General features: G+C 38.6%; 1 protein-coding gene across 6 annotated transcripts in view; it reads right to left on the bottom strand.

Moving 5' to 3' along the window:
• Akap11 (A-kinase anchoring protein 11) overlaps positions 1-19,895 on the bottom strand; it is a 49,873-nt gene extending 29,978 nt beyond the window's left edge. For 3 of the 6 annotated variants that reach the window (XM_042685725.1, XM_042685724.1, XM_042685726.1), the window contains exons 1-3: positions 19,879-19,895; positions 3,978-4,086; positions 910-1,026 (exon numbers count right to left, since the gene is read on the bottom strand). In XM_042685725.1, coding sequence (XP_042541659.1) covers positions 910-1,026; positions 3,978-4,037 — 177 coding nt within the window. In that variant the 5' untranslated portion in view covers positions 4,038-4,086; positions 19,879-19,895. Of the gene's footprint in view, positions 1-909; positions 1,027-3,977; positions 4,087-19,403; positions 19,484-19,878 lie in introns of those variants that run through there. The other 3 variants (XM_042685722.1, XM_042685723.1, XM_042685721.1) reach the window with 2 other exon arrangements.
• Positions 19,896-20,600: the final 705 nt, after the last annotated feature.

The raw sequence follows: 20,600 nt of genomic DNA, 5'->3' as shown, positions 1-20,600 counted from the left end.
TATTATAAAGGTGATAGAGGGGCTACAGTTATATAAGTCAGGTAATAAGTATATTTCATTTTTTAACAGTGTCACTTCTTCCCTTGTTTTCTCCCAATTTTTTCTTTCCTGATCCCTCTCCCCCACAAGTTGTATAGTTCACTTTCAACAGAGTGTCTAGTAAGTATCACTGATGCATTCTAAATTATGGTCACCTTCTTATAAAAAGACATGTAGTGGAAATCTTCTCAAGGAATATAAAAGAAAAATATTCCCTAGAATAATAATAATCAAGGCTCTTATTAAGTTTCATTTTGAACTTTCATTTCAAAACAAATGTTTTAATTAACATATGCATCAGTTTTAGTCTGCAAAGACCCAATACCACACTTTTTAAAACTGTACTACTAGGGACAGAGTCTAGAAACTATGCTAGGCAAGCTTTACTACTAAACTATACTACTCCTAGCCCCCCCAAACCATATCTCTTATCATTGCTAATATGATTATAATGGAAAATAGCCATTTTTTTCAAATTCTTACTCCTTTCAGAGATTATTTATCACTACCTTTAGCTTTAAAATAAAAGCATTGATACAGACAAGAAAATTAGTAATTCAAAAACTAAATATATTAAATAAGCACTTTTATGTTTCAGAACAGAAAACCTCAGGACTGAAGTACAAAATTATAGAATTCAGAAGGAATCATTGAATACAGTGCTATCTACAAGTTCAATGAGTGGTTAATAACATCTATACACTGAATTAGATATGATTATAGTACATTAAGACAATTATGTGAATGTTCTAAATAGATACTTCTAACACATATAATAAAGAGATTTTAAAAATAGGTCAAACAGTCCTAAAAATGCATGAAAATACACTGTGTTTTATTAAGAAAGGTTTAAAAAGGAATGTGTCAAACCTCTGTTAAATTGGCATGTTCATCCTGCCTCACACAGTCCTCTATTGATATACTGCACAGTTCCTTCTCACTTTCTAATAAAGACTTCACAGATTGGAACACATCTTCACTGAAGCTCTGAAAAAAATTCAAAAAAGACATGCTTATTTTTTTTTTAATTCTAAGGCAAGGAAGAGATCCTGAAGATGCTAAGTTGTAGTAGTCACTCATTCTTCAATTCATTCATTTGGAACCTTGTGAACTCCATTCAGCTAAGAAAAAAGATATGTTCAGGTGAAAAAGCTTAAGTTGAGTTTTATGTGCCCAGACAACACAAATAAATCAGAGCCAAAAAGTTCTGGAAGACTACCCCAATCCATCAGGCTCCCTGTTTACTTACTCTTATCCAACGGTAAAAGGAAAAGAATACATAGGGATTTTCAAGTTACATGCAGAAAAGAAGCAACTATTTATATAATGATGAAATTTTAGAGCTGCAGGAGGGCACACTGGCGAGCAACAATGATTACTCTTAACAAGTCAGAGATGGAAAAGCAGTGGTAACTGAAAATAAGGTCTTAAGTAGCTGTATGATGAAAATGAGGTGGGAGAGTCTACATTTGGGGGACAGCGATGCCACAATTGCAAAGGACTAAAGGACAGGAAAATTTATATAAAGAAAATGAGTATTGTAAGTCAGACATAAAGAGACCCCATTAACTTCCTTCCAACCTCATTTATCATACTTTCATACCCCATTCCCCTTCTGATTTGTTGATCCGCTCTCTTCCTTTTGTCCCTGCTCCTCAGTATCTTACATTCAACCCATCTCAAACTTGTAAAGATTTTTCCTATCCTTTAGTCATAATAAAACCCTTTCAAACTTCCTATTGTAAAGAGATCTTTTCATCTATACCATATACATATCACAATTACTATTCTCATAACTATTTCTTTTCTACCTATTATACCAAATTATTGACACTAGACATTGTATTTCACTTAATTTGATTCCTCAGATTTCAGAACCTCACATCTATATGAACTCAATAAACAGCTGCTAACTTTTAATACGTTAATTAATGCTATGTTTTTTTATGTTTTTTATTGTAAAGATACTGTACAAAGGGGTAAGGTAATGAGTACATTTCCTATCAAGCATTGTTACCCCTTCCTTTGTTTATCCCCTACCATCCCTTCTTTCCCCACCTCCCTAACTCCTCCCTCATCCCAAGTTGTGAAGTTTGTTTTCAACATAGTGTCTTATACATCTCATTGTTACAATGGGTCAACCTGTATCTTTGTTTCAGCAATTAATGCTATGTTCTACGAAAGAAATACAAATATGAAAGCACAGAATTTTTAAAAAATCAAGATGTAATGTTAAATTTCAATGTGACCTTTCAATATGAACCAGGAAGTCTTTAAATACATGTATTATATTTTTTCATTTGAAAGTTCTTAGGAGCTATGACCCTCAGAAGCAATAAGCATACCAAGTACCCAGATTTATTTCCAAATGCTAATCACCAATTAAGTAAATGAAAGCTCCTCAGGAAACAAAGGAAAAAAATGGCTGGTTTTACATTCGAGAAAGAGAAAACCAGGTGAGCCTGTAACATCTAACTGTGGTAGAACACAAGGAAGGGCTCAAAGTCTAAATTCCTCATTTCAAAAAACATAGAGGCCCAATTATTCTGGCTGACCAAATTGGGGATAATTAAGACATTAAAAAAATGGTAATGGATTGCAACTCCTGAATTTAATCTTCGGAGTACTCTTTATTTACCTATAAATGCAAGCTAACAAATATGAATAGATTAGAAAATTCTCTCTGTAACTCTGTGGAACAGAACATCTTCAATATTTAAGCAATTCAATTTTCATTTATGAACTAAATTTTTCATACTAAAGAACATAAAGTCTAAACAGTAATAAAATTATATATAAAATCTGAACTTGAACTTGAAACTATCTATGTAAGTTCATGATACTGTAGAACCAAATAGCATTTCCAATAACCAGATCTTGATTTCTAAATCCTTTTCAGGGTTCTTTGAAAAATAGCCAATTTCAAGTGTGATAAAATGAGTGAAATCATGTCACCCTATACACCAATAGGATGCAGCCAAAAAGCAAGGAAGCAAAGAGTTGTAAGGTGAAGACTAAAGGAGACAGCCACTTGCTAACAGGAGTTCCTACATACTCATTTGGGGACAATTTGGGTAATGATACACAGATAGATGGATAGATGACTATATACAAATAAAATATTGTAAAGCATAGAATTATAAATCCATATATCCTGAGAAATACTAATAAACAAATGAGAGATTGTAAATTTACTTATTACCAGTAGAGGTGACTAAACCATATCGTTAATTTGAAATTTGGTAATTAGATGACATTTACCCTTTCGTCATCCACTTACCTGAATTACTTTTCCTCTGGGTATCATAAGGGAAGACAGTTATCAAAAGGGAGAAGAAAAGAGAAACACTGAGAAGAAAAACACTGTGTTGAAACTCAAGGGTCATCCTAACAGGTAAGTGCCACACAGTGCAGAAGATAAAAGTCCAGGAAAAGGGCCAACAAAGACTACTAAACATCCCCCAGTCTGCATCTTCTCTCCTGCCTTTTAGTGGTATCCTCAGACTAGAAGAAAAAATGCTACTTTATTTGTTCAATACTGGTTTCCCAACATGCATCATAGGGCCTGACTTAAACACTCAACACTCAAATTCCTATTTATTAAATGAAAGAATGGTCATATTTTACATACATTTGGGGTAAAGCCAAACTATATAGGTAAGCTTGCTCTTGATGGTCTATATTTCTAATAAAGCAGAAAACAATTTACTGAAAAGAAATGGAAAGGAGGTAGTGCAATTTAGGAAATAAAGGTTTTGGGAAAAAAATCATTGTGGATATGATGTCATATTGCTATTTTTATACATGCCTATCTGTTGCATGTTAATGTTTCCAACTTAAACAATGTGGTCATTTAAAAATTAAATAGGTATGGAAATTTTTTAATTCAACCTTTTTATTAAAACTTTCACTGAAAGAAACTAATAGAAGGAACTTACTTTTCTGACAGGTGCTCTAGTCTTCATATGACTCTTCCTGAAAGGCTGGAAAGTCGCCATAATTATATTACTATGTATGTAATCACTGAAGAGTAAATTCACAAAACACCTAAAGAAAATATATTAAAAAAAACAACTTAATATCTTAGAAACTGAAGCAAGCATTTTGTGCTAAATTAATTACTTTAAACTCAAGCATTAAAAAAATAAAAATTCAGCCCTTTTACTGATTATATATATATATGTGTGTGTGTATGCAGAGAGATACATACATGTACATATGTATATATGAGAAAAACAGGTGAGCATATATTAGCCATTTAGAAGAATATAAAATTATTACTACAAATATCTTATTTGGGGTTTAAAAATTATAAACTACTATGCATATCCTTTTTCTGTTCAATACCATTGCCTCTTTTCACTGCAAAACTTCTGTAACCATTATTTTTGAAAACCTTTTTAAATCTTAGATGCCACACTCACACACACACACAAACACACACACAATTCCAGCTTTCCTTACTCCAAAAGTCACTCGACTCTATTACAACAGTGAATGATGCAGTTTCATCTGAGTAAGCATACAGAAGTATTACAATTACACAATGAGAATATGTATAGATACAAAATTACACAGATGAACTAAAAAAAATCCTTCACAGAGAAGTTTAATAGCATACCAATGCGAGAATTCAGAAATCCTCAAGTTCAATTATTAACGATATCTTAGCAAGCACGAGAACATCAGATAAACTCTAAAACTGGTAACTTTTCAATGATACTTTACTAATGGCTTTTAAGAACTTAAATCAACTCAGGACCTTATTCAATCAATATCTGTATTTGACGATAGGTCCTAGTCCATTCATTTAGCATCTATACCTAAGGATTCAGGAGAGACAGCACAGATAAGGTACTCCTGGACTTTGCAGGTGGGGGAACATTTCATTATAGTACAGAGTAAGTAGGAGTAAGTTCTAAATAATCAAAATATTTATGCCAAATATTTAAGAACTGCTTAAGTAGTTTCAAATATCTTTGGTAAATCAAACTATTCTTATCAATGATTGCCTATTTGAGGTTTCTAAGACACTTTAGTTACTATAAATTTATAGTATGAAGAGATTTATATGCGAAAACAAATTCAAAGCTCAACGCTTATAATCCTAGCTACTCAGGAGGCTGAGATCTGATGATCAAGGTTCAAAGCCAGCCCAGGCAGGAAAGTTTATGAGACTCTCATCTCCAATTAACCAGCAATAAGCTAGAAGTAGAGCTGTGCCTTGAGTAAAGTAAGCATCAAAGGTCATATATAGCACCCAAGTCCTGGGTTCAGCCACAAGACCAGAAAGACAAAAAAAAAAAAAAAAAAAAAATCAATCAAAGCCCCCTTTAGAACTTAAAAAAAAAAAAAAAGTTCTAATTTTCTATGATTTTCACAATAAACATTATTATTGTGAAAATCAAATGGAACTACTTCAAAGAGAGAACTTTGAGAAGTACAAAATGTAAGCAAAAGAAAAACTAAAGTACCTATGGAACAAAATGATCAAGAGAACCAAAACTATCAAACAAGCTTTAAGTATAAAGGTTTATGTGGACAAAGCAATAAAAGTATCCTTTTATTTGTATTGTACTAACTTAACTCTTCTTCCTTCCCACAGTACTCTTTTCCACTGCCTCATACTCAGAGGGCAAAGCAACCTATCCTAAACTTCACATAAAACACAAAATACAAAAGCCCTCTAAAGAGTTCCAGAAAGGCAAAATCTCTCAAGATCAGCTCCTAAGTAAAACGGCACCACCTTTCAGGAAAGCAATTTTGTAATGCCTGTCAAAATTAGGAAAATATTCCTACCCTCTGACCTAGCAATTGTACTTTTGGGAATTAGTCAAAACAAATAGTGATCCTGGAGCAGCATCTAAGGTTCTAAATTAGAACTCATGATTAAGTGCTGGCTAAGAGGTTTACATTGACATCTCACTGTAACCACCCAGAATCCTGAGACAAGGGGAAAAAGTTAAGTAATTTTCCCAGGCCCAAACAAATCCAAATTTTCTAACTCCAGCACCAGAGACAATTAACCAGTCTTCCACTGTACTTAAAGGTTTAAGAAACTGTTATCTCACTTCATAATAGAAATAAGAAACAGGAGAGTAAATGGCTTTCAGTTTACTTCATCATGAAGCAATAGTAGTCATTAAAAACAACACAGACATTAGGCCAAGCACAGTAGCTCAAACCTATAATTCTAGCTACTTGGAAGGTAGAGATCATGATGATAATAGTTCTAGGCCAGCCTGGGCAAAACTAGAGCTCATTAAAATCAATAAACCAGACCTGATGGTACATGTCTGTAATCCCAGGGGCATAAATAAGAGGCCCATGATCTGACACTACTCCAGGGAACACAATACCCTACCTGAAATAACTAACATTAAAAAAGGGAGCCAGGTGCTGGTGGCTCTTGCCTGTAATCCTAGTTATGCAGGAAGCTGAGATATGAGGATCTCAGTTCAAAGCCAGCCTGAGCAAAAAAGTCTGTGAGACTCTTTATCTCCAATTATCTACCAAAAAAATGGAAGTAGCACCGAGGTTCAAAGTGGTAGAGTGAAAAAGCTCAGAGACAGTGCCCAGGCCCTGAATTCAAGCCCAAGACTGACAGGGCTGTGAGCATGGCTCAAGTGGTATACAGTGCCCTAGAAGGTGGCAGGAAGCCCTGAATCTAAACCCCAGTACAAAAAACAAAAAACAAAGGTCAGAGAGATGCCACATAACATCTTTGTTTTCTGAGTAGTTTCGAAGTCTTGACTGAAAAAGGAGTCAGGAAACGAAACAGGACAAGAACTGCTTTGAGTAAAGTCAACTGCAGTAACTCACTATAGGTTTTCCCTAAAATTCACTGGCTCTCAAGCTTAACTGCCTACCCTATGGTATGATGTGCTCTCAGGCATAAAACATAGTTTCAAAGCAATGTTGAGGGAGGCCTAGGTGACAAGTCAATCAGGGTCTCTAGTTCCCCTTGAGTGGCAGGCCCAACATCCTATTCAGTCAAGAAGTAAATTCAATATAGGACGTATGAAAGAACACAGCGAACATTTAAAAAGAAAAAACACATGCAAAAAGAAAACAAAAGCAGGAGTTGGAGGTATGACTAGGTAGAGTGCCAGCCAATTAGCAAAGCATCAGATACCAAGTTTGACTCCTGGTCTCACAACAACAAACATATATATATATAACACATATATATGTGTGTGTGTGTGTGTGTATATATATATATATATATATATGTTCCTCATCAAATTCTCATAATCTAATAATATTTCAATGGTTTTATCACTGCCTTTAATATGAAACTAAGTATAATTTCCTATTTATACCATACTTAGCTCATGGAAGAAAAATAGGAAAAACAAGTCTATTAAACCTACATTGCCACTTTTGAGTTCAACTTTAAAATGTTCACAAAGAACAATCCACCAGAAAGTATCTGTACAACCTACAAGCAAATACCATGAGATGTCATGACATACTTACAGTAAACTATGGTAAAAAAAAAAAAAAAAAATTGGGAAATGATGCAGACAGATGGGGAGCAGCAGGTAGGGTAAAGTTTCCTTATTTATAGAAAGGTAAGAGTTCTAGGTAAATTGCACAAGAAGAGCAAAAATACAGGCTTTTCCTATTATTACAAACTTCACTTCATGCTATACTGGGCCCTCTTCTGGGTAAGTAAACAAGAATTCTGAGCAGGAGGTAACTGTGTTAGTTAGTATGGTTATAGTTAAGAATTAAAAGTGAACCAGATTTGAAGAAAGCATTTAGGAGACAAAGTTCAGATAGAGTCAACAACTGAGTAGTGAGGAGCCAGAGCTCAGGAAAGACCCCCAAACTATAACCACCATCATTAACAAGGGCAACTGCTTAAAAGGAGCAATAGGAAAGCACTTAAAAACAACTTTAAGTGCATTTAGTATGGAAAATGTTAAATAGATTTAATAGAAAATAAGAGGATGCAAAAGAATGAACACAATTCACAGAAACTATATAGAAATTATATATGGCACTTTGAATATACACATACCCTTTGATTTCAAGATTTTACTTCTTAAAACTTATTCTACCCATTTGCACAAAATTCACAAAGATATGTAAAATAATCTTTATTGAGACAAAAAACTGAAAAACTAAAAATAATGTATGAGTTCATCAATTCAAATTATATTTTCTTGACTCAGTTGGAAAAAGTGAGTTTGAGTTACACATACAAACTGCAAATGGTATGAACTGTGTTCTCTCATTTGTGACTAGAAACAGACTTGTACATACCTTCAAGGAGGTACGTAAACTGATGTCAGAGTCATCTAAGACAAGGATTTTAAATGTTATCTGTATTATGGGTGATTATAAAATATTAATAAGGTTGGTTCCAACACAAATGTATATATAAAACACAAGTATGTAGATGTATATATTATGCAATATTAAAGAGAAATGGGTACTGTGATTTTATCTAGGCTGATACAATCATAGTTGTTTTGTTTTTCTGTTTTTGGTCTGTGTACATACCTTCTTTTCCTAATGCAAATACTCTTACAATAAAATAATATTCTCAGCCAAGTACAGGGGTGCACATCTGTCACCCTAGTACTAGAAAGAGGCTAAGGCAGGAAGACCATGAATTTGAGGCCAGGCTGGGGTTCCCAGAAAGACCCTGTTTCAAATTTTTAAAGCAATCAAATAATAATGATATGTGTGTATATATGTGTGTATATATATGTATATGCATAAATAAATGTGTACATGTATTCCTCAGATCTTTCTGCCTCTCCTGGCATAAAAAAAAAGTTCAAATCAACATCATCTACTTGATTATTAAGTCATCAGTAACTGGAATTAACCATGCTAAGGAGTATGAAACACTTTTCCAGTGTTCTAGCAACAATTCTGTTCCATTTTGTCTTCCCTCCTACTGCCCTAATATGCAAATTTACAGACAGACAGACAGACAAACAGACAGTTTTCTGGTTTAGGTTTGTTTGTGCCAATACTCAGGGTTGAACTCAAGTCCTCAAGCTGTTACTCAGCTTGCTTGCTTATGGCTGACACTCAACTACTAGACCCATGCTTGCAGTCTAACAGTTTTGCTTGAGTCCCACAGACTTCTCTGCCAAAGCTGACTCTGAAACCACAATCCTCCTTCCAGATCTCAGCCTCTTGAGGAGCTAGGATTACAAGCATGACCTACCGACACCAGACTGTTTTTGTTTTATTTAAGTGAGACAGGGTCCCATTAGGTAGTCAACATAGCTTCAAACAAATCAAACAAATACTCCTGCTTCCGACTCCTAAGTGGTAGGATTACAGACACGTGCCACCATGCCCCACTAAATTAGTTTACTTCTACAGCACACACACTGAAGGCCACATCTACATGAAAGTCATTGTAGAAATCTGTAAACAAGTATAATTTCTGACTGAAAAAACATGGTGATTCTAATTATATTGGTTTACTTCCCTAAATTCTTAACTTCATTCTCAAATACTAGTATTTCCTTACCTTCATCATCCTCTTTAGTTTTTGCTCAATTTGTTTTATCCCTGGTTTGAACTACAGAAAGAATTCCCTGTATCTCCAATTCAGTTCTGTGCTTCCATTTCAGTTCCTTATATCTAGTTTTCTACTGGCTAAATCCAATTGAATATTCCTGTGAGAGTTTGGATATGGCTTCCCCTGAGAGGTTCATGAGCTGGATGGTGGTGAAACCTACCAGGAGTTATTTAGACACGAGGGGCACCTCCCTCATGAATGATTTAATACTATCTTTTGGAGTTCAGCTCTCATGAAACTGGATTAGTGACCCAAGCTGGAGTTGATATAAAAGGGAGCTCGGCTTCTCCCCACTCTCTGGCTGTCCTACCATGTAATCTCTTACTATCACACACAATGGCACTATCATGTTATCTGTCATCTTGCGATGTATCCAGAAGGACCTCACCAGAGGTTGAACAAATGAAGCTGCCTAGTCTAGGACTTTCAACCTCTAATACTGTGAGGTAAATAGGTTTTTTCTGCATAAGGTATTAGCCTCAAGTATTTTGCTAAAGCAACACACAGAGCAGACTAAAATAATCCCAGTTACTCTTAAATTAGTATGTTTAAAATCTTAATAAAACTTCTCGCTAAACGCTCTCCTCCTGTATTCTCTAACTTTAAAGAGCCAATAAACTGTACACAGTATCAAGTTATGACCTGCCATGCTCCTTAACTTCCTGCTTACTTCTCAATTTCACTTCTATTAGCTGAACTTAACTCTGTGAGCAAAGTTCAATGACCTCTCTGTTTCTTGGCTCCTTTTTCCCTCATTGACCAAATAGTAGCTACCTCCTGTATTATCACAAGTAGTTTGTCTTTAACCCTTTTATGCCATTATTTGTATTCCTCCCTCTTGTGAGTTCCTTGGAGACACAAATATTTTATGTACTTGTACTTTAACATAGTAGACATTCAAGCACTTGCTGAATAAAGAGGAATCTTATGCCAGGAGTGGTAGCACATGCCTACAATCCGAACACTCACCAGTCTGTGGCAAGAGAATTGTGAGTTTAAGGCCAGTCTATCTACATGGCAAGTCTCTGCTCAAAGTAATTTTTAAGGGCTGGGAGGTTGGCTCAGTGGTAGAGCACTTGCCTTGCATGCATGAGGCTCTGGATTTGATTCCTCAACACCACATAAGCAGAAAAAAACGGAAGTGGCCCTGTAGCTCAAGTGGTAGAACGCTAGCCTTGAGCTGAAGAGCTGAGGGACAGAGCCCAGGCCCAGAGTTCAGGCCCCATGACCGACTAAAAAAAAAAAAAAACTTAAAGAGCAAGTATGCCTTTAAATGTTTAAATGGATGTTATCTATACTTAATGAGTTGTTTGTAAGAATATATTTAAGTTTGCAACACCATGAGATCATATTTGCAATAAATGCTCCAAATACACATTTTGATCAAATGCCATTACTATTCTGTTCAACATTATTACAACAAAATATATATGAAGCACTGGTGTTCAAATTAAACAATAGGCAATGCAGGACTGTCAGCCCTTAGAAGGGAAACACAGTCTGCCAGGTGTTTCCAGGTCACAAAACAAGGACAGGAAAGCCAAGCAGCTTGGTAGTCTCAGTGAGTTTTGGACGCAGAGCTCAGTTTAGGGAAAAGGAGGTGGCTAGAATTTTCAGGACACAGTGCCAGCTGGATGCACTGAGAACAAGAGTCCCAGTGACTTGGAGAGTGGTTCCCCAAGAATTTTGGACTCAATACTACCTGTGCTGAATACCTGAGGTTGAAGAAGTAACAACCAGAGCCCAGTAACTAAAGTTTACAACTTACTAACTGGAGTGGAGAAAACCTTGTAGTCTATCAGGAAAAGAATAGACTCTTGAGAAAGAAGTGGCCTTCATAGGGAAAATAAGGCACCAGTACACAAGCCAGATTTTGCCTTGCTGAGACAAAATGCCTAACAGAACAAGTTAAAAGGAAGAAAGCACTATTTTAGCTCATGATTTCATAGATTGGGGTCCATGATGACTGAAGCCTGGGCTCTTGGGCTTCCCTGTCTTCCCCTTATTATTCTGCCTAGACCTCCTGCATATTAGATGACACCTCCCACCAGGGTTTCCTCCCTTAATCTTCTGCAGAAACACCTTCACAGACAAAGGTGTGTCAATCCAATAAGCTAACAATTATAATTAACCATCACCTTAGCAAGGCTTAAAATAAGCAAGCTACAAATAACAGATTACAAGTAATCTAACTGGGTACCCCAACAAATCCAACACTAAAGTCAAACAGATAGCAGCTGACATATAATAAAAAAAAAAAAATCACAGGGTGCACAAAGCAGAAGAAAAATGAGCCATAACTAAAGAGAAAAAATTAGTAAATACAGACCTAGAAATGACAGAGATAAGGACATGAACAGGAAAAGGTTGTAAAACTGCAGTATAAATATGTTCCATACACGGAAGGGAAAGAAAAACACACTCATGGCATGGAGAGAAACAAGGAATAAAATAAATCAAACTGAATTTTTAGAGCTGAATGTAAAATATTTTTAAAATGAAATATTGGGGCACAGTCAATAGAAGGTTAAACACTGAAGAAAAATTAAGCAAATGTCTACACAGCTTAATAGAAACTATCCAAAACAGGGCTGGGAAGGTGGCTCAGTGGTAGAGCGCTTGCCTTGCATGCCTGAGGCCCTGGGTTCGATTCCTCAGCACCACATAAGCAAAAACAAAAAAGCTGGAAGTAGCACTGTGGCTCAAGTGGTAGAGCGCTAACCTTGAGCTGAAGAGCTGAGGGTCAGGGCCCAGGCCCAGTGTTCAGGCCCCACGACTGGACCCCCCAAAAAAAAAAACAAAAGAAACTATCCAAAACAAACCAACATCAGAAGTAACCTGCTCAGCACTATTTTGAAAAAAAAGGATATATGAAAGCAAAAAATGGGGAAAAGGAAGATGATAGAAAAATAATTTAAGGCTCCATGGTGTAATGCTCAACACTACACTACACTACACTGAACAGATGGTCCAGAATTCACTAAATTTGATGAAAACCATAAAGTGACAGTCCAAGAAAGCCCAACAAACACCAAGAAGAATAAAATGAAGAAAATCATAGGACATCACAACCAAATTTGTAGAAACCAGTGCTAAAAAGAAAATGATAAAAAAAAATTATGATAAAAGGACAAACCACATATAGAGAAAAAAGGACAACATGTTAAAGCACTAGAAAGGAAAAAACAGCATTAATTAAAATACCCATACATAATGAAAGCACCTTTCAAATTTTACGGAAAAGTAAGTTTATTTAGACTAATAAGAGCTCTGAGAGTAATATAGAAAAGAAATCCTCTGAGCAAAAACACATCAATTAGAAATTTGGGCTACCAAAGGAATGATGAAAGAGCACCTGAAATGGTAAATGCCACAATAATATTAAAATTATTTTCTATTTCTATTCTTTTGAAAAAAAAATAAACTGCTCAAACTAAAAATAGCCACAATGTATTACAAATAAAAGTGAAATACAAAATAAAAGATGTAGTGGATGGAAGGTGAATAATACTGCCAAAAGATTTTATACTGTATATGAAATGATAATTTGAAGAGACTGTAAGTAAAAATAGTCCTACAATCTAAGCAAATACCAGGAAAGTAAAACAGAATACCAACCTATTGAGCAGTAGAATACAGATATTACCCAGCCTTCCTGCAAAGAAGAGATAAGGCTCACCTGCACAGGAAGGCAATGCAATAAGGCTTGTGAACAGCACCTGATAAGGCATGTAGGCACTCTAAAGTTGGCTCTACCCTTGAGTGGAAGCCACCCTCCCTCCTTTCTCTGTGAATACTGTTTATTGGATTTTCAAAGGTTGCAAGAAGCTGGGTGTGTAGGTGTATGCCTGTAATCCAAACATACACTATGGTGGAGGTAGGAGAATAGCAAGTTTGAGGTCAGCTGGGGCAAAGTTAGTGAGATCCTATGTTAAAAACAAAAAGTACAAAACAAAAAACAAAAAACCAGAAGGGCCAGAGGTGAAGTAGCAGATCACCTGCTTTAAAGCCCTGGGTTCAATCCCCACCATCAAGTTAAAATGTAGTTTTAACCTAATTTCATGAGCTCTGAAGTTTCATAAACCAAAGCTTGAATTTTAATCTTGTCTTCAGTTGCTGTACACCTAAAAATTAGAAAAGTAACATCTAGAAAGATTAAGATAAACCAGGCGCCAGTGGCTCACACCTGTAATCCTAGCTACTCAGGAGACTGAGATCTGAGGATCGTGATTCAAAGCCAGCCTAGAAAGGAAAAGCTGTGAAACTCTTATCTCCAATAAACCACCAGAAAACTGGATGTGGTGCTGTAGCTCAAGTGGCAGAGAACTCACCTCGAGCTGATGAGCTGAGGACAGCTCCCAGGCCCAGAGTTCAAGCCCCGTGACTGACCCCCCCCCCAAAAAAAAAAAGATTAAGATAATCTATACGAAGTGCCTAGTATTAAGCCTGTCATATATGCCAAGTGTGTGTTTTTGTGTAGAGACCTGTTGTCTGACTTATGAAATTTAGTTACCATATTTAAAGTATCAAGACACTCACTTGCTTCTTTGTATTTTCTACCCTTTTTATTGTAACTCTACCTCATTTCTGCACATATAATAACTATTTTCTTCTTCCACTACAGTGTCTCTACTGCAGCATCATGGACATTTTGGTAAGTCTGGGCATTGTAACCAGGACATTCCAAAGTCCTCCCAAGGACTCTACCCACTAGTTTCCAGCAATACCCACTTAGCTGTGAAAAATCAGATTCTACAAAAACTGCCAGATATCTTGAGAGGCAAAACTGTCATTGCCTTATTTTAGCACTTTTGACTACACTGGCTGGTTTAACAAGTCTATGCCCTGCACTAACTTGTAAATACTAATAACATTGAGCACTGATAATGTAGCAAAAGTGTAAGTTGCAGTGATTAGGACACAATAGTATAAAGCCCTTGCTCTCAGTCTACAGTCTAATGCCTGCCATGCTCACTCATCTCTGCACTCCTCCAACTGTATCTACAATAAACAACCATACTACTGTGAGAGACATTTCATCACAAACAAGAAACTCTGAGATGCATTTGATGGTAAAAGTGTTATCACAAATAGAAAATATGGTTTTCATTTTAAGGACTTTCTGAAAAATTAACCCAGGATAAAATATTTGTTCTGCCACATTTTTCAAAATTAAAAAAAAAAAAATCATTGATCTTTGAACTGCTTCCTAACCTGATTAGGACCCACTTCTAAATCATGTCACAGACATTTTTTTTCTCTGTATTAACTTGGTTTATTGTTTAGTTCTTTTCTTTTTTTTTTTTTTTATTGTGTCACAGACATTTAAAGTACCTACATGAGCCTACTTGACAAATACGGAATGTGGACTGCTATTGATTTCAAACCTCTCTGTTCAGCAACAGTAAACACACCTTAAAAACACACATAACAAACTAAAAGTCTTACATTGTACTTTCAATGTGAATATGGTATCTACAAGCTGAAGTAATGTTCTTACACTCTGACAATAACCCATCTATGAGATTATTTGACAAAAAAAAAAATTGTTCCAAATTTTAATCTAGGTTTGAACATGAGTCTCTTCCTCAGTGGCACATGCAACTCTAAAACCTGTAAAAGTATTATTACTGAAAAAAAACTCTTGCAAACAAGACCCTACCCACAAGCAGTCAGGAGCTGAAATATGTGAAGGTATCTGTTTTGCAGATGGTCAGCATCTAGAACATACAGGGTACCTATAATGCCATACTGATAATCCCACTGATAGGATATTTAGGACATAAAAAAGGAAGGGTATAAAAGATAACCTTAAGATTTCAAGCCTGAGGAATTTAGAAGGTAGAGCTATCGTCAACTGTACAATAACTGTTAAGACAGTATTTTGTATCAATGAAAATCCAAAAGACAACTAAGAAAACAGATGTAGTTGAGAATCAGATCTGGAAATGTTGTTATACAACATTTTGTTGTTACACAAATCATCCACACATTCAGAATTTAAAACTGATCCCAGAGATTATGAAAGAAGATTAACAGAGCATCTAAAGGGACATGACCAAGGTGATCAGAGTATCACACATATAAGTGTCAGTCTGAAAGGTGATAGAAATTCACAAGGATTTAGTGTTCTCAAGTCAAGAAATAGTTTTAATTATGTGTGGTCATCCCTACAATTCTATCCTCTTTGAGAGCAGAAATGATCCTCCATCTCTATGCACTCCAGGAAGCTGGCCACAGTTCTTGACACAGTACTCAGGGACTCTTCTATTGTATCTGTTATTACATATTCCATCAACTGCTAAACACACATCAATTCAGAATTTTCACAGCAGAAGCTGCTGCAGGAAAATGCACAATGCATTTAAGTAATTATTAGTAACTCACACACTCAAAAGAATTTATCCTGAAGACCGGTGAATGTGGTCTCATTACCAAGCTGAGAACAAATTCAATGTAAGGGCAAGTAAGTCAAACTGCAGGTTCTTTAAGTACCCCAAAGGTAGCCATCACTCCTTCCTGTTCACACTCCTTATAGAACATGCTGCAATAGTGTTAAAACAGTCTTACAGTGAGATAAGCTAACGTCTCCTCCCAGCCATTTCCCATTCCCATTTTCCCAACTCCCAACCAACTCAGCTAGAAGTAGAAACTAACCAATCAAATTCTCTCTTCATGAATTTAGAATTGAGAGTCAGATACACTTGCTAGGAACCATGCTGCAAAGTAAAGTGAATCTTATATTGGCACTCTGACAAACCAAAGTGACAGGAAAGCAGAAACCAAGAGCTTTCAAGAGAAGGCCAGTATCTGTATGTAAGGAACTGGAACAGACCTACAGTGAGGACAGAGATAGAGGACTATGTGTTTCCAGGAAAAAAAAAAAATCAAAAGTCAGACTGAAGCCTTCCTGGTTCCTAAGATGCTTAACTGGAATCAGAAGCAATGCTCCAAGTATATAACAAATTTTTTTTTTTTAAGGTAAGCTCATTCAAATGACTTTTTCTTACAGCCAAATAATCTTGAAGCCATTAAGAAAGGTCAAATAAAGTCATTATTAGTGACTAACATAAAAATGGAATTTTGCCAGGTGCTGGTGGCAACTCAGAAGGCCGAGATCTAAAGATCACAGCTAAAAGCCAGCCCAGGCAAGAAAGTAAATGAGGGTTTTATCTTCCATAAACTACTCAAAAAAAGGTGGAAGTGATGCTGTGGCGCAAGTGGTAGAGCACTAGCCTTGAACACAAGGGGCAGGGACAGTACCCAGGCCCAGAGTTCAAGCTCCAGGACCAGCCAAAAAATACAAAAATATAATTTTATAGTTGTAAGTTTTCTTTTTTATCATGTTCAGTTCCTGTACATCTCAAATCTGTACTCTGTATTTTAAAGACCTTTACTCCAGAATATGTATGTATGTATGCATATATATACATGTGTGTATGTGTGTGTATATATATACTTTTGGAAGGGGGAGGGAAAGAGAAAGGAGAGGGAGGGAAGAAGGGGAGGAAGGAGGGAGGGAAAGAGGCACCAGTACTAAAGTTTGACTTCAGAACCTGGGCACTGTCTCAGCTTTTTCACTCAAGGCTGATGCTCTACCACTTAAGCCACACCTCTTACTTCAGCTTTTTGGTTATTAATTGCAAATGAGAATCTCATTTTCTTTCCTGCCCAGGATGGCTTCCACCAGCACCCAGTTGGGAGTATATTTAATACATTTATATACAGAAATGAAGAGGAAAAATGAATATTTAGAAATGTGTAATCTGTTTTGAAACTAATAAAGCATCTTCACCACACTAGTTTACATATCCCCTTAACTCATACAGAGGTTAGACCTTTTCCTGACCAGTCTCCACTTCTCATTCCACCCAGTTATTTTTATTACTAATTACCAGGCCCCTTCATAAAAGAAAAATCAATTTGCCTAAGTAATTAGTAATTACCCTATCCAAGGTTACTTCAATTACTTTTTAAAGCAACAAATAACCTAAAACTTGAAATCCTTGCAAAATCACTGTAAAAAACAGCAAGAAGTTCTGGTTTCCTACCTCTTTGCCAAGATGGCACGGGAGGGAGCATTCAAATGTAGACTAGCCTCCTTTGCCCCTTGACTAAAGGACATTCTCTAAGTTTTTCACTTTTTTTTTTCATGCATGGATAGAACTCCTATACCTATTTATAACTAGAAAGTTCCTTTAAATGAAGAAGTATTACATATTGTTTGGTCCAAGTTCCTTTTCCAGATAGTAAGTTCCTAGAATTAATACACTAAAGTTAAAAGTACCATTCTTTTTTTTTTTCTTCCAGAACCTAACTAAATAAAAAGAGGGACTTCTTCAGCTTCTAGAGTTACCCTTGGACTTAGAGAGGTTAGAGAAGACTACAGAATTTCTCACTGTTGATGGGGGTCTTAGGCAACTCCACATCTTCAAAAACAGAAATAGCACTGGCCTGGGAGTATAGTCACATAGCCTAGGAATACAGTCAAAAAGTCTTTACAGTCTTTTCAATAGTGAAACTGTGTGGATTCATACACCAGTCATGAGCTCGGCTTGAGCTCAATTTTTCCCTGATTCCCTCAGATTCTTTAATCTTTCATAAATCGTCCTTACAGCCACAGTAAACGTGGAATTCTCTATCAACCTTTGGGTCAATTTTGTCTGAAGGGACATAAAACAGTATGACTAACCAGGGTATTACTTGAAAAATGTGTATTTAAAAGCTTCATGAAATGGCAGTACTGGAACAGGTGACACGAATGCCAAGGCACTGGGCTACCATATATTCTAAAATCATCAAGACATTAAAAAAATCATCTTTGCATATTATTATTCACCTTTTCTGAACATTATTTTCTGTTTTCATATATAACGTAATTACCATCACTCGACATAACATCCCTAACAAGGGACAAGGAAGCTAAGGAAAGCTAAGCGTTTTGGAAGAGACTGGACAATTACAAAGCTAAAATGCTAACCGGATTATCAACTCCAGTAAGGCCATAAGCTCCTGCCAGCATTTCTCACCATTTAGTGACTTAATACCTAAACCCAAAACATCTCCAATTAGTAAGATTTTAAAGAGGATTCGCTGGGGGGTGGGGGGTGGTGACGGTTAATAAACCATACCACTGTAGTGTTACAGATTTTAGTCACTGTCGTTTTGCCAAAGGATCGTGTTTTAGGTTTTAGTGCTTTAGCTACAGCTACACTTTCCTTTTTTCTTTTTTTTTGGAATCATACTATTATCAATCCGTTCGAAATTCTGAACGATCAACACATGAAGCCATGAAGGGCCGGGAGAGAATCTCACAGCAAACGCAACCATCGATTCTCAGAAGAGCCACTGGACGCCTTGGGTTTCCATCCCCGGGTTTGGTTCCAGGGCTCAGGGCTGCTGACAGCCAGAGATACCGTGTGGGGACAAAGTGCAAGGTCCTCCTCTTCCTGTATGTGCTCCCACGCACGCCCCCCGCCACGCGCCCGCGACCCCCGCGGGGTGGGAACGGAGCCTGTCACCCCGAGGGGCCGCGGCGCCGGCGCCACCCCGGCGACCCCCGGACCCCCGCTTCCCTCACAGCCGGGGCCTCGGCTTCCCTCCCAAGCCCAGCGCCTCCCACCGCCGAGCCCAGGCGCAGCGCTGCTTCCCCCGCAGCCAAAGCGGGGACTGCCGGCAGGCAGAGAGGCCCGAACCAGCGAGCCTCCCTCTTTCCTTCCTTCCATCCATCCATCCATCCCGGCCCCACCCGCCGCCATCCTCGTCGGCGCGCAGCTCGCAGCGCGGGCGGGCGAGGCCGCGTCCGGCTCACCTGGCGGCCGCAGCTCTGGGGCAAGTCACCGGCCCGTCATCACCGGCCCACAACGACCGGCGGCGCGAGCCGGGCGAGCAGCGAACGCCCCCTCCGGCAGCGGCCCCCCAGCCCTCCCCCCTCCCAGCCCCGCGGCCCGCCCCCGCCCTCGCCCTGCCCGCCCCCTCGGCTTCCGCCGCCGCCGCCGCCGCCGCCGCTCCAGCTCGCGACCCAGCCTACTCCCCACGCCTCCCACTCACTCTCGCGAGAGGAGGAAGCTCCCTTCTCGCGAGAACAACGCCACGGTCCAGCCCGCGCAAAAGAAGGTGGGATTTTAAAAGGAGAAAGAAAATAAATAAATAATAAATACATAACGCCTTCCCACGTGCTCCGGGCGCGAACGCGCAGCCAGGCCGCCGGTCACGTGACGCCGGGGCGGCCTCTCCATTCGTCCAGATCCCGCTCACGCCGTGGGAGTTTCAAACCCCGGGCTGACCTTCGAACCTGCGGCGGGCGCCGCTTCCCCGTCCGTTGCCTTGGAAACGGCTTAACCCTTTCCCTCCGCCGACGGAGCCCAGCCTCGGCTGGTTCAGCAGGTGTGTCTGGTTGCCGGGTCCTGCCTTCTGTCCTGCGACCCCATTAGGCCGCGGTCTGAGCGATGCCTTCTTCTCCCGACGGCCGGCTTGGCTGTGGTCGCCAGCCCCGGGCCCTTCCCGGAGCGGCCGTCAGCCCCGCTGGGCCCCGCGGCCTCGGCTCGGCCCGTCCTTCCCGACGGCCTGGCCCCGCCTCCCTAGCATCTCCCTCCGGGAGGCCCACTCCCGGCGGGCGCGTCCCCGCCTGAACCCCGGGAGCCAGCGCGCGGGGCACCCCGACGTCCCCACCGTGTCACGGCAGAAGCCGGGCACCGCTTACCCTGCCGCCGCCAGGCCCAGTGGACAGGCCAAGAGGTTGACTATGGCCAGTCAAAATCGGTAGCTAGTTCCGTCACATTGACTGTCCAAGGACCACCCCGCCCAATCTGGGTACTTGGGTAGATGAAAACGACATCTTTTTTTTCAGTCTTTTCATGATGGGTTGACTTTTGCGCGATTTGAAGAAGGACTTGAAATACGTATATATATATACACATATGTATTTATGTATGGGTATTCATATAATAAAGGGTATTCACGTCACCCAATAAATTGTGGTTGAGTCCTTAGGAATCTTCGGCACTAC

This window comes from Dipodomys spectabilis, unplaced genomic scaffold, assembly GCF_019054845.1.
Source record: "Dipodomys spectabilis isolate Male_0828 unplaced genomic scaffold, ASM1905484v1 ptg000095l, whole genome shotgun sequence".
NCBI classification, from domain to species: Eukaryota; Metazoa; Chordata; class Mammalia; order Rodentia; family Heteromyidae; genus Dipodomys; species Dipodomys spectabilis.
This window is presented reverse-complemented; position numbering and strand designations above follow the sequence as displayed.